This window comes from Dipodomys spectabilis, unplaced genomic scaffold, assembly GCF_019054845.1.
Source record: "Dipodomys spectabilis isolate Male_0828 unplaced genomic scaffold, ASM1905484v1 ptg000297l, whole genome shotgun sequence".
Classification (NCBI taxonomy): Eukaryota; Metazoa; Chordata; class Mammalia; order Rodentia; family Heteromyidae; genus Dipodomys; species Dipodomys spectabilis.
The window spans coordinates 12,621,334-12,636,991 of record NW_024870974.1 but is presented as its reverse complement, the minus strand read 5'-3'; the positions used below and the strand labels follow the sequence as shown (position 1 = coordinate 12,636,991).

The 15,658-nt window shown below is 34.4% G+C and overlaps 1 protein-coding gene across 1 annotated transcript in view; it reads left to right on the top strand.

The window, feature by feature from the left end:
• Ccser1 (coiled-coil serine rich protein 1) overlaps positions 1–15,358 on the top strand; it is a 389,496-nt gene extending 374,138 nt beyond the window's left edge. Inside the window, 2 exon segments of the mRNA XM_042701889.1 lie at positions 1,167–1,244; positions 15,170–15,358. Of these exon segments, the coding sequence (XP_042557823.1) occupies positions 1,167–1,244; positions 15,170–15,229 (138 nt within the window). The 3' untranslated portion in view covers positions 15,230–15,358.
• The last annotated feature ends 300 nt before the right edge of the window (positions 15,359–15,658 follow it).

The following is a 15,658-nucleotide window of genomic DNA, read 5'->3' as shown; positions in this document are numbered from 1 at the left end:
ATTGCTTGGTGTATCCTTAGTATATAAACAGAGATATGGCGTGAGACAGCTGGAGCTGGGTTTTCTGACAATCAGTACTAAACAGTGAAACTATTGAAACTTATGGCTAGTAGTGATGCTTCTCATTTAAATTTTGGTACCTGTTGTTGAACCTGGGGTTAGGTTGCAAAGAGATTCTTTTTATTATTCTTTAAGTTTATGTTATGTAAGCAAGTTGTCATAATACACACACACACACACACACACACACACACACACACACACCACCACCACCACCACCACCACCACCACCACCACCACCACCACCACCACCACCACCACCACCACCACCACCACCACCAATTTTTCTGACAAGGTTTCTCTGTTCCACACACATAGAAAGTCTGGTCTCCCTTCCCCTCTTCTCTCTTTCCCCTTCTCATTCTCTTCCCTCTTCCTTCTGATTCCCTTCCTTACCTTTAATAGAAGTCTCAGTAAGTATTTAAAAATGAAAGTACATTGTAATTCAAGTACAATACGTTTTTTTTTTTCTTTTCTAGTCCTGGGGTTTGAACTCTGGGCCTGGAAGCTGTCTTTGTGCTCTTTTGCTCAAGGCTAGAGCTCCACCAATTTTGAGCCATAACTCCACTTCCAGTTTCTGGTGGTTAATTGGAGACAAGAGTTTCAAGGAGTTTCCTGCTCAGGCTAGTTTTGAAATACAATCTTCAGATCTTAGTCTCCTAACTAGGGAGGATAGTAGGTGTGAGCCACCAGTGCCTTGCTGATTTTTGTTTGTTTGTTTGTTTCGATTGTCAAGTAATATTTTGAAAATTAGCTCCTGGGAGAGTAGAGGAATTTTAAAATGTTACATCCAAATACCTGTAATTCCCTGACTGCATCATTTATTGAAAATGCATTTCATTTACTAATGATAAAACAACAAGCATTGCATATGCATCTAATGTCATTTTTCAGTAAAGCAATCTTTAATATTTGAATATGTTAGAAGAAAAGTTGTGTAAATTGGGACAGTTAAGATCTAGAAAGCAAATATCTAATTTTTGAGCTGAGTTGAGAAGCATCCACAGGAAGAAGTTCATGAATTACACACTAAGTGAATTCTAAACAATTTGGGACTATGAGTGTAGGTGTTCGTGACTCAGCAGCAATGTCATTCTTTTTTTCAGGAAAAAGTCCAGCATCTACAGAAGGCATTTGCTTCAAGGGTGGATAAATCCACACAGACTGAACTTCTAGGCTGTGATGTAAGTAGCCATGGAACACCATTTTTCTCTTCATTATTGGTATTCAGACCTCAACTGTTTATTTATTTCTGCAGCTATTGAGCCCTTGCATTGATATCTATTGAGCCCTTGCATTGATTTAAATAGGGTTTAGTGACTCATCGTTTATCTTTTTCTCTTAAATACCCTCAAATACCTTCTAGAACTGAAAAAGATAATCGCACACACCACATAGCATACCAATGCCTTATTAATTTCTTTTTAAACCAACATTTGTAATACATTCGTTTGAACTAGCAAACTTTCAGACATGTGGAAGATACATAAGAGAATACCAAGACAGTTTGTTGTTTAGAAATACTAATTTATTTGCTAACAATTCGATAAAGTGATTATTTTTGCAGTCACCATGGGCCAAACCCATCATTTTTACCTACAGGCACACAAGAGGAAACAGAGCTTTGCAGATGAATTTACAATAATATTTACAATAATATTGTAGCTCTTAGGCTTGAGTGCAGGCAATAGAAAGGAATTTAATTGGAAGTTAGTATTTTAGCTTCCTGTGAAATACTCACTGAACTGTCAAAATATGATAGTAAACATGTTTTAGTACAATTATTGCTTTTAGTAATACTAGAAGGTTTTCCAAAAACTGACATACTCATCTGCCTTTCTTTTTATTTAAATTTTTCTATCTATTTTTGAATGTAGGGGAGGGTTTCAAACCAATTCTTTGGGTTTATTTATTTTTTGATTGTGAGAATGCCATACAGAGGGGTTACAATTATATGGGCAAGATAACGAGTACATTTCTTATCAAGCATTGTTGCCTCCTCTTTGTTTCCCCTTCTCATCCCTTCCCATCCTCCCCCCTCCCCACACCTGATCCTCTCCTTCCCTTACTTTTATGTTACGTTAAAAAATTGTGTGTGTGTAGGGGCTGGGAAGGTGGCTCAGTGGTAGAGTACTTGCCTTGCATGCCTGAGGCCCTGGGTTCAATTTCTCAGCACCACATAAGCAAAAAGAAAAAAAAAAGCCGGAAGTGGTGCTGTGGCTCAAGTGGTAGAGCGCTAGCCTTGAGCTGAAGAGCTGAGGGACAGTGCCCAGGCCCAGAGTTCAGGCCCCACGACCAGACCCAAAAAAAAAAATTGTGTGTGTGTGTGTGTGTGTGTGTGCGCGCGCGCGCACACACACACACACACACACACACACACACACACACACACACACACACGGGCGCGCGTGTGTGGGTACTGAGATTGGAAATCCCAGCCTAAACTGTTTACCTAAGCTTTTTTGCTCAAGGGTAGTGCTCTGCTACTTGAGTGATAGTTCCATTTCTGTCTTATCTGTTGCTTAATTGAAGGTAAGTGTGTCATTGACTTTATGGCTTCTGCTGGCTCTGAAGCAAGATCCTCAGCTCTCAGCCTTCTGAGCCTTCTTAGAAGTGTGAGCCACCAGTACTTATCCAGCCATACCCAACTTTTCTTAAATACAGCTATGAAATTTGCATTTGCTTTGGCTCATGACTTTAAACTTTCCTCTGGGAAGAAAAGGTACGATCTTCTTCATTTTGAACCTAACTCAGTGATTATTGCTTCTGTATAAACATTTATCATTGTCATTGCTAGCACTTTGTTGATGAGAGGAAAAGAATACAGATAATTTCAAGGGCTCTGAAGAACTGTAGTGCAATGATAAGGCATGCTTATCTCCAAATCCTTATTAGATTAGTAACATAAAAGTAGATGCTATTTTTCTGTTGCCTTGCAAACTGTATTAACATATTTAGTATAGAACTACTTGCCTTTCTTTGAGAATTAGAAATAAGTTTTGAATTTTAGCAGAAATAATTTTAAATATTTATATAGTTTCTTTCTCTTTTTTCTCTTTTTCTTTCTCTCTCCTCTCTCTTTCTTTCTCTCTTTCTGTCTTTCTTTCTTTCTCATTCTTTCTCTTTTCTTTCTGTCCTTCCTTCCTTTCTTCATTCATTCATTTGTTCCTTCTTTCCTTCCTTCCTTCCCCCCTCTCTTTCTTCCTTCTTTCACCTCTCTCTTTCTTCCTTCCCCTCTCTTTCTTTCCTTCCTTCCTTCCTTCCTTCCTTCCTTCTTTCCTTCCTTCCTTCCTTCCTTCCTTCTTTCTTTCTTTCTTTCCTTTTTCTTCCAACTTTTCCTAGCCCTGGGGCTTGAACTCATGGCCTGGGCACTGTCCCTGAGCTCTTCTGTTCACGGCTAGTGCTCTATCACTTTAGGCCGAAGCATCTCTTGTTTTTCTGGTAATTAATTGGTGATAAGAGTCTCAAGGACTTTCCTGCCAGGGATGGCTTCAAATTGTAATCCTCATATCACAGGCTCCCAGGAGGCTAGAATTACACACATGAGTCACCAGAGCCCTGCTTCTTTGTTGTTGTTGTTGTTGTTTTGATAGTACAGAGATTTCATGTCAAAGGGGCATTGCATTTTCTAAACAGGAAACATCACTTGTGTCACCCATGGACCATTTTTGCATTGGCCATTTTCACATTGAGGTCTCCTGAATTTGTTCAGGCCAGCCTGGACTGTGATCTTCTTCCTATTTGTACTTCCCTTCATTGCTTGATATGACAGACACACGTGCCAGTGTGCCTTGTATTGTGCATCCCCTATGATGACCGGTGTGCCACCCCAAGTCCAGTCATTGACTGAGATACCTGAGATATCTCATGAACTTTATGTCCTAACTGGCTTCAACCCTCAATCCACTATCTGTACCTACCAAGAGACTGAGCCATTGTGCTTGGCTTATATAATTAAAAATTTTTAACAATTGCTAAAATCTATGTCTCATTAAAAAAATTCTATCATATTTGTTTTAATATATATCCCAGATAGCTAAATATCCTAAATATCAATATTCTATATCCCCGAATTCCAGTGTGATATATTAAACAATGTCAACATTTGTTTTTAAAAGGAATTAATTTTTATAATGTTTTCAGAGAATTTAATGATTCAGTATTTATCTCTTTTCAAGTTGTTTTTCTTGTTTAACTATTATTATTTCTATAAAGATTTATTTATATTTTATATTTTTATTTTAATACTTTTATTGTAAAAATACTGTACAAAGGGCTTACAGTTACATGAGCAAGGTACTATGTACATTTTCTATGAAGCATTGTTACCTCCTCCTTTGTTTTTCCCCTACTATCCCTTCCCTCCCACCTCCACAACTACCCCCCCCCCCCCACACACATAAATTGTAAAGTTCATTTTTCAGCATAGTGTCTTGTACATCTCATTGTTACAATGGGTCAACCTGTATCCTTATTTCAGCATTTTGTTTTTTCCCTTCCCCTGATGTGAAGCGATATGAACCCCAAAATAGGGACACAACTGTTTTTTTTCTTTCTTGCTATTGTTTCTATTATATTTATAATGTACCATGTGATTTTTTTGTTTTTGTTTTTGTATATTCCTCTCCCACGGTATAACCCCTGCTTTCACTGTATTTGATGTCGGTGCCCTGAATCTTGTATATACACGTCCTTAATTATTTTTTAAAAACATACCTATGTATATTGATTAGAATATATGTTTGATATATATTCTACAAGTAAGAACCTATGTATTTGTAAGTCTCTCAAGATGGACAGGTTTTCAATAAGATAATAAACACCAATCTCAACCAGATTATATTCCAATATTGTAGCTTCATACCACCCAGGTGTAAGAAATAAACTTAGAATAACTGTATTTCAGAGTTGTCCATTTTAAGTAAATTAACTGAATTCCTGCATGGAAAAACTATTTGCTTACAATCACATGACCTTTGTGAGAGTCTGGGTTTTCATCAACAGTGATCTATTCTTAATACAAAGAAAAGAAAAAAACATGTATGCATCTGGACCCAAATATTCCATTTCATGGAATGGTACCTCTGGTGAAATAACCACACAATGAACAGTTAGGTCTTCAAACAAAGTTGCCTATAGTGTCCATTATAATTGCCTGTATGTACCTCTCAGTGTTCTTAATTTCTTACACTAATGCTATTGCGTTTTGTCAATATTGAAATAAAAACCAACAACTTTTAAATGAAGCCATCGTTATAATCTTCCTCATAAAAATCTTCTTTATTTCTAGTTTGTGCACACATGTGACACTGAAGACTGGTACAGTCTCTAGGACTGAATTAAGATGAAGGAGTAACACCTTCTTAGTAAAGGTCCTTGAATAATCTCATTATGCAAGTCTTTATTATGATTTTGGTCATTTATGCTGAAAAATAATCTGTCATAAAGATTCCATGCTTCTTAGGTATATTCTAAGATATAACCATCATCAGTAAATAATAATTACTGACTACACATTGGAAACTTACAAAGGAAAATGGCCATTATGATAGTTTCAAATGCTTGGCTATTCTGTAGGAAAATGCAGAAGGAAAATATGTTAAGGTTGTTGTTTAAGGGTGCTCAGCTAAACCTATTTGAAAGAATGTGATTCATCTATAATGTATTTTTTCATAGAACTTGGAAACATTGGCTATTATTTTCACTTTATGTAATAAATAATTTAACACTCCTATGAATTAGGATAATTTATTATTGCTTAGGTCTCTTCAGAAAATACAGGTTGTAATTTGAATTTTTATAAATGGTGTTCACACATATACAATGGATGTTTGTGATTTGCAAATAATGTTTATCAGAAAGAAAAGTATCTTGCAGAAATCATGTACCTTGTGAATAATTCTTATATTCATTTGTGTTCTTCATAAAGCTGTCAATATCAGGAATAAATTGTTCTTTACATATCATTCAAGATCAAGTTTCAGACATGTGAATGTTCAAATATATGAGATTGTAAGTCACCACTGATATAAACTTTATGAAGATATTGCTACACATTCTTTATTCAAAAGAAATTAGAATCTACGGAAAACACTAACATATTGAAATCTATAAAAATATACTACCGTAAATAAGTTTGAAGGTTTGTAAAATATGCTACTCTACCCTGCATCGATTTATTAAGAGTCTTGAAGTCAATATGAGTGTGTGATGTACTTTGGCTTTTAATGCACCTTTTAAGAATTAAAAAAAATAAGAGACTCTCAGTGCAGGGTTATAATCACAATGGTTCTTGCAATAAGGGATCAAAGAATAATTTTTTAGGTACCACCTATGTTATTAAGACAGAAGATGAATAGATATAGTCAAGAAACAATATTGCCCATTGTAAAATTACATTAAGAAAATATTCTGTTCCCATCAGCTATATAGCACATATGAAAGAGCTTGAATTACTGCAAATTATAATTTGATTAAAGTATTTGAAAGCAAATAGCCAAACTATTCCAGTGAAATTTTTGTGCACTGGCAGTGAGAAAATTAAGGTATTGTCTTTCAATTAAATCTCAAAGACAGTCTTTAAACTTATTTTTATTATGTTGTATAGAAGAACTTAAAGAAAAAAAAAACAACAAATGTGAGAGACTTTTTTTTTTTTTTGTCGGTTAGTGGGACCTGAACTGTAGGCCTCGGCGGGTGCTGTTCCTCAGTTCTTCAACTCAAGGCTAGCGCTCTACCACTTGAGCCACAGTGCCACTTCTGTCTTTTTCTGTACTGAGGAATTGAATCCAGTGCCTCATGCATGCAAGGCAAGCACTCTACCACTGAGCCACCTTCCCTACCCTGGGAGCAACACTTAAATGTGAATTTTACTTCAAATTATTGCATGAACTTGACTCAGGCCATACATACAAGCTCTAAATTTCTCTTAGAGACAAATGTATTAAAGTTTTAAGAGCATCCTAATTTTCATTAGCATGGGTTTAATAACATATTTAATAACATAGTATTGGACTTGCAAAGGTTTTGCTCACATTTTCTTCCAGCCTGCTGATGGTTAATTAGTGATGATTTTGACAGACTTTCTGACATGACCAAGACTGTCCTCGAGTTACAGTCCTCAGGGTAGCTAAGCTTACAGGTGGAATCCACCAATTTTAAGCTAAATTGCTGTAATACATGTGACATTTTGTCTTAGTTTATAATACTGGGTGAATCAGTTTGGCAATGATTGCTGTCCTACTGTATGCTCTTTAAATGTTTCAGCCTACTTTCCAAATGGCCATATTTGCTTTATAAATGCAATTTTCTACCTCAGTGTTAGCAACTTCATAATAGAATGTGCATTGTGAATACACAGATGGACCAGCTTCTCAGTGTAATTTCTATGTATTTTTAAGTCTCTACTACTTTATTAAAGTTTGGCATAATTATGTACAGAGAGTTCTTCAAAATATGAGAATAGTTCATCATGTCTTATTCAGATTGGAAATAAGAATGATTAGTCTTTACTGTAATTGTTTTATTAGCTATTAGATAGAACAAGAGAGATTTTTGTGTTATGTTAATATGTCAGCCTATGGCATAAGCCCAATTCTAAGAACTGAATAACTATCAATTAGACTTTCTCATCCAGCTGCTAATAACCTGCAGTGCACAAAATCAGTCTGTCTAGAAATCGTTCATTCCTGACAGCTTTCTTTTTTTCCTTTTCTGATTTTCTCTTCCATATATATTTTTTATTGTAAAAATACCATACAGAGGGGTTACAGTTACATGAGTAGGGTAATAAGTACATTTCCTATCAAGCATTGTTACCTCCTCCTTTGTTTTCCCCCTACCATCCCTTCCCTCCCAACCTTCCTAACTCCTCCCTCTCCTCCCCCCTTGGAAATTGTAAAGGTCATTTACAAGACAATTCTTGTACATTTTACTGTTCTAATGGGTCAACCTGTATCTTACTTTTAGCATTTTGTTATATCCCTTCCCCTCCCCAAATCATAAAAGTGTATATACAAGATGCAGGGCACTGGAATCAGATACAGTGAAAACAGGGGTTATACCATGGGGGAAGAACATACAAAGAAACAAAAGAATCACATAGTACTTTATAAATATGTTAAAAACTATAGCAAGAAAGAAAGACCAACAAACAAACACTTGTGTCCCTGTCCTGGGGTGCATTTTGCTTAACATCATCTTGTATGGTCAATGTACATAGCTTTTGACCTTTTTTGCCTGACAGCTTTCGTAAAGGCAGCAGTTCTGATAGTGTTGTGAGTATACCTGGGCATTTACTTGAAAAACTCACTTTCTTCCGTATGTTTCATGTATTGATATGAACTCATCACAGATATTTGATATCTGTTGATATTTTTAAAATAAAAAATCAGGTTTATAAGCAGAAGTAGATATTATGAATTTTCGTTTGGGTCATAATTTTTATATTACATTAAAGATAACTTTTAGAGGAGCCTATTGATTAGAAACCTTAAAAGGAAAGGCAGTCATCTGTTACAAATGCTTCTATACGTGGTATCCTAAGGACATTGATTGAACATCTATCTGTGCATTAAATCATCCAATATTGCTAGCTCTCTTCTAGGATTTTGCCCTTTTGCTGGGTAGTTGAGATATGGCTTTAACTGAATATGGAGCAAGCTTTGAAGCTGGTCAAGATTTACTGACAATACATGATAAGCACAGCTAGTAATAAAATTATAAAATACATAAAAATATGCCAAATATAAGACTTGAAGGAAGTGAAATAAATATCATGTTCAATTTTCCTTGCTTCCCTCCCTCCCTCCCTCCTTCCCTCCCTCCCTTCCTTCCTTCCTTCCCTCCCTCCCTTCTTTCCTTCCTTCCCTCCCTTCCTCCTTCCTTCCTTCCCTCCCTCCTTCCCTCCTTCCCTCCTTCCCTCCTTCCTTCCTTCCTTCCTTCCTTCCTTCCTTCCTTCCTTCCTTCCTTCCTTCCTTCCTTCCTTCCTTCCTTCCTTCCCTCCTTCCCTCCTTCCTTTTCCTTTTCCTTTTTATTTGTTGTGCCAGTAATAGAATTTAAACTCAGGACCTGAAAACTCTTCTTTGTTTTCTTTTTTTGGGGGGAGGGGTAGGTGTTCGTTTTTCTTAAAGCTGACACTCCACCTCTGAACCATTGCACCACTTCTGGCTTTTTGGTTGTGAATTGAAAATAAGAATCTCACAGGCATGCTTTCCCTGACAGTTCTGAACCGACATCCTCGGGTGTGAGCCTCCTAAGTCGCTAGAATTACAGGTGTGAATTATTAGGACTTGGCTCACTTTTGAAAATAGATCTTTATAGTGTGTTTCTTACAGGTGGACCTAGGCCTCCTGTGTCATGTTCACATGGCACAGACAATGAGCAGAAAGCTGAGCAAAATGAATTCCAGAAGATAGCTTACACTAACCTTTAATTACTTATTTTCTTGTTTGCATTCAAATTTCTTTGTTCTCTGTATACCCTTTTACCAGAGAAGGTGAAGTTGATTTATACACATAATTTGGTATCCATGGGGGATTGAGTTTAGAACCCCATGGATATCAAAACTCTAAGATGCTCAAGTCGGTTATCAAGTTTTCTGTTTGCATGTAACTTCCTGTGCACTTTATCCCTTATAATATCCAATAAAATTCAAATACTATGTGAATAGTTGTCGTTTTGTTTAGGAAATAATAAGAAATGTCTGCATATTTTTATCAGAGACTGTTTCCCCCAGTGATTGTTGTTGATTGATGCTGAATATGCAGGACCCACAGATATGGAAATCTGACTACACCCAAACTTCACTGTGTGCCAACTCACTTCACATATCAGAAGATGTGACACTTACTGTATAGAAATACAAAGGTGCTAAATAATTAGTAAATGAAAATAATAAATTAGCTACAAACCTGTAATATTGTAAAACTCTGAAATTTATAACATTTTTATGCATTCTTTGACTTTATTTGGAAAAAAATCATACAGGTATTTGTAGAGATTGCTATGTTGTGTTATTCCTCTGTTACTTTTTATATCTAACAATTACATCAAAATTACTACTTTGTTTCTGCTAGAACAAAGTGCAGAAATGCAAACTAGCATAAACAACCTGTGGTTTTAAAATGTTTCAATGTTAGAGCTTAAATAATACCTTTAAATATTGAATTGAATACCTTATTCTAAAATCTTGACTATTTATCTAGGAGCCAATTTTCTCTAGAGTACTCTCAATTGTTTAATTCAGTAATGACCACAGAATTACTATTAGTAATTAGAATTAGAATTTAGTATCTAATAACTGATAACCTTTCTTTAAAGTAATTTGTGGTTAAAATCCTTTTGGGAAAATTAGCAAAGCCAGATGTTAACTAGGAAAGCTCTTCTAATTATTAAAATAGTCATTAAGATCAGACAATAAAAGACCACATGTTGAGGACCATGGAGACTTGCAGGTCACAGTATACTAAGTTTTAGTGAGAAATACAGGAAAAATATATTTGAAATCTATGTCACACAGAAGGTAACTACAATTCAGAGTAAAGTATTTTCTTTTCTCGTCATGGCGCTTGAATTTAAGGCCTGGCCTCTGTCTCTGGGCTTTTTTGCTCAAGGGTAGTGTTCTACCAGTTTGAGCCATAGTGCCACTTCCGCTTTCCTGGTGTTTAATTAGAAAGTTTCACAGACTTTCTTGCCTGGGCCGGCTTTGAACCATGGTCCTCAGGCAGATCTCAGCCTTCTGAGTAGTTCAGATTACAGGAGTGAGCCACCAGCATCTGGCTGAGTAATGTAAATTTTGTGAGACTGACACACTACCACTACCTATCGTGCTAATGAGGCAGCTGGTTGTGTACATTTTAAATTAGCAACACAAAAATGTAAAGTGTCTCCCCACAAAATAAGGAAAAATCATGATGTGGAGGACAGGCTAATATTTAATTAGCTAAACTTAAACATTCCACACTGTATACTTGTATGACAACCTATCTCCCACATGTATATACAATTATGAATTTTCCATAAAAATTCATAGTAGCTCTGGAATTTTTAAATCTTCAAATGATTGTATGAGGGTGTTACAGTTAGCATGTCCATGTATTTATTGTGTATTACATGTTAATCAGAGGCACCTGTCCATCTTTCCCCCATTTCCATCCCTTCTGCAAGGCATCGTACATTAACATACGAATGTGTATTCAGCATTGGTACTGTATTTGTCCCCCATTTTGTTAAATAGGCTAATATACATAAAATGTTTTGTAAAGCTCAAAGTAAAAATTACTGATATATTTGCCAAAATTACATTCATTCCGTGATGGTGTCTGTAAGAGAAGAGCATAGATCCAGGAAAGGACATTTCTCCCAGCCTAACTCTACTTTCTCAGTCATATAAGTTGTAATTTCTATAGGAAATCTAAAATTAGGTCAAAAGTATTCTGCTCTGTATTTGACAACATTAAAATTCTTTTGGGGGGCATCTAGTATGCTAAATGGCATTACATAACAGGGAGTCCCTTCTAAAGGGATTTTTGCTACCTTTGGAAGAAAACACCATGTATAAACTTAGTGTTATCTCTCAATGTCTAGTTATAGTATATAATGTAATTATAACTTAATTATAGTACATTCTGCAATTGTGTGCTAATTATAATAATAACATGTATGAAATTAAGTGTTTATACTTTGCATACTTGTTTCACGTAAATATTAATTAGTTCATTTTAAAGTATTGTTTTCTTTGATCTTGTCTAGAATGGAAAACACCTGCAAAGGCAAATTTGTCTTTGAACAAAGAAACATAGCCTGCAAATACACAAGTCGAGTGACACATGCACAGCTATATGACATAGGTACAAAAAAAAACAATTTAATTTGCTAATTTGTTCTTATCGTAGATGCTGGCATGAGACATGAGTCTATTAATTGGGTGCAAAGAATGAGAATTAATGGAAATTATATAGTGCACTATTATAAAATTTAAATTTTTATTTAAATTGTGTTATTAAACTAGATTTATATATCTATAGCTATATAAACCAGATTTATATAGCCCAGCTTCATAATACTTAGCATAAATTGATTTTTAAATGATTTCCTTTAAATTTAACACCTAGGAGCATTATTTTTCAGCAGGCAGACATTATAAGACTATAAATACATTCTACTTTTGTAGGGCAGCACTGAGACTTGAACTCCGGGCCTCATGATCTGGCTTGACTTGTTGCTCAAGGCTAATGTTCTAGGAATTGAGCCTCATCTCTACTTATGACTATAACTATATAAGTTCTTAATCAGTAATGGTAACAATTTTGTCCTAGAAAATGTGACTGTATTTTGTCTCTTACACACCAGATTATGGTGTGTCTCTGTTTTGTGCTGGTTGGGCCTTTGTTTCACTAGGCTATCAAGTTTAATTGCTAAAATTGGTTCTTTTTTTTCCTTCAGTTTTCTTGTTTAATCTGCTATTCTCTCTGATAACTTGAATTTGGTTTAGACACAAGAAGCGGGTAATGCTGCCTGGTCCTAACCTTGTTAGTGCTTTTGATCCATCAAAAACTTTTCAAGACACTTTTTGTGCTATGGGCTTGAGTATTACTAGTTTACTCTCCACTAGTAGAAACACTGAAATTTTAGAGGCATTCAAATATATAGCTTGATATTTTTCAAAATAAAGATTTAAAATTATTTTATAACTTTTAAATAATTGTAGCCATAGAGAACAAAAGTATGTGTCTTTATACCAAACCAGCAAATGATACAGATCTTCAGAATATTATATTAGAAAGTTTTCTAAAAGTGAGCCGCATGTATCCTTACCTTCATGCTATATAAAATAACACTTCCAGGAAATTATACTCTTTAGTCATGCCATATTGTTAATATGCTAATGTGAATTTTAACTTTGTGAAGCTGAGTTAATAGAGAGAAAATTTACAACAAAAGGGTGTCATTTGAAATTCATAGTACTTAAAGAGGCAAACTTCTATATATGTCAGAATTACCTCAAATTTATCATTATTTTCTGGATTTTGTTTATAAATGAGTTCGTAGGCCTGGTTTTAATGAATCAAATGTAAAGTCTAATCAAATACAGTTATTTCTTGAAAGAAAAAGATACAGCATTTTTTTCTGTTAAAAAATACAACAGGAATATGGATGGAGTTGTACATTTTCTGAATCTAAGAAAGGACTAATGTAGAACTGGAGCCATCATTTTTTTCTACTTTTTTATTATAAGAAATGCAGTGTGTTCAAATAATGCTGTTTAGAAACCTGTTTTTAATTAATGAGATCATTATAAACATTATTGAATCTGAAAGGATTAATTGTTCTTCTTTATGGGTATATTAGTAATATTACTCACTGCTGTGCCTGGTAAAACATTGACACTAAAAGTTATTTATGTAAATTAAGAACATATGCAAAAATTGGTTGGTGTGAATGTGTATATTATTTTCTATACTTTTGAACATTTTCCCTCCTCCTTATTTTTTGCCTATCTTAAGTGGAGGACCACTGAGTTGTTTATCATGAAATTATGGGTTTAGCATTTCAGGCATAATGAATATCGTTCTTGGAAATAATAGCGTGCTTTTACTTCAGAGTAGAAATGACTGATTATCACAGACAGTGACCATTCACAAATGGTCATTGGATGTATATCATGTGCTATTCTGGATTCAAGAGACATAGTGACATCCTCCAAAACTAAACCCTGGATTATGCCTTCAAGCAATGACATGTATTTGAGAGGCATTTGAGAAAGCTTGAATAGAAATTGCTGCTAGATGAAATGAAAACCTTATAGCACAAAGATCATTAACCAGAGAGAGAGCCACATGGAGAGAGACAGACAAACAACAGACAGACTAACCAAAACAGTGGTGCAAAAAGTCCCAGAATGTACTATATATTCTTAATGTAGGCTATATACTTCTTTGGGTGAGACTACATCTCGAAAAATACACACAAAATTACTAAAGTAATCATCAATGGTTGGTAGCAATGTACATCTTTTCTTTCTTTCCATTTCCCTTTTGTCACATTTTAAAAGAGCATAAATACCTGTGATTTAATAAAATATAATATCAATATTGAAGTACATTATTTAAAAAGCTAGAGTGGCTGGAGTGAATTTGAAGGAATGGTTGTAAACAGTGTTTATTTCCTCCTGCAGAGTTTCCTCAATACAAGATAAAACAACCTGGAAATCTCAGAGGAAACAAACATATTTCACACTTTAAAAATAATTATTACAAATAGACATTCAACTTCAGAGCGCTTTCTCCTAATGTGTCAATATATTGAGTGTATTACACTTTACAGCTCAAGAGTATTGATTTATTTTATATCTGATTTTCCTAATTGGTGCCATCTCCAAAGTGGTCGAAAGTATTATTGAAGTTATCATTGCCATGTGAAGTAGTCAGGTAGAGCCATTTGTTCTCATTAATTGAACTTTCCTTGCAGCCCTCATATGTTTTTTGAGCTAAAATGACACACAAGTATAGAGGTTTCACATCTTTCCTCTATACAGTAAATACTATGTTCATTATAAACCTTAATGGAGATAGAAATGTTAGAATTACAGATTTTAGCGACATCCATGTTTCTTATCACTTAGAGTTGCAACAAGGTTTATTGATTTAAAGATTGTAATAATCATTACTATAGATTTTGCTGTGTTTAGGACTTTGGTAATGACTATGGCTTAGAAGAGAGTTTCAGAAGAAGTTTCAGAAAAGCTATGTGACCTTTATTTATTATTAGATTTCTTACAATGTTCCACTGAAGAAAAAACCTACAGAGTTAAATTAAAGCAATATTAGTGGGTCTATATATAAAACCAAAGATGTGATAAAGGTTTCTAATTAATCTCCTTTTATTTTAAAATATTCAGGAATCTAGAATGTTTGACTAGACACAAGGAATCTGTAAGCATTACTAATATGAATATACTTTATAAATATTAATAGCAATTTTGACTTAGAGAAATCATAAATAGAACCATTCTATTTCTGAGTATTTTGAGTGTTTAAGCATTTAAATCTTCATTTTACTTTTCATTTCATTTTATTAATTTGTCATTCATTTTTTTCTTCTTTTCAAGGCCCTGTGGAATCCTACATGCACTGAAGGTTTATTTAAACCAGTATATATTTCAAGCTAGTTCAAATCATTATTTGATCCTAAGAAACGCACCTCTGATCCATCACATATTAAATACTGAGTAAATTCTATCATTCCACATGTGAACAATTTCTCAGAATATGTAATAAAAAAGTTCAAATTCCAAATGTCCATACATTTTTCATTCATAAACAATTGCACATTATTGATGGAAATTCAACTAACATATATCTGATTTATTCTTATTGTGTTAAAAATAAACTTTTCTTTAAATTTTATCTATATATGCAAATATTCTAAAATGTAATATTCCACGTGGCAGCAAGTATTGTTTGTTCAAACCTTTTCGTTCATTTCATTCGTCTTTCTGGTGGTAGTCTTCATTTTTTTATGTCATTTTTATGTAAGTTTGAGAATAATCATTTCTTCCATCTTAGTTGGACAGTTTCTAGAAACTGGAGAAGTTTCT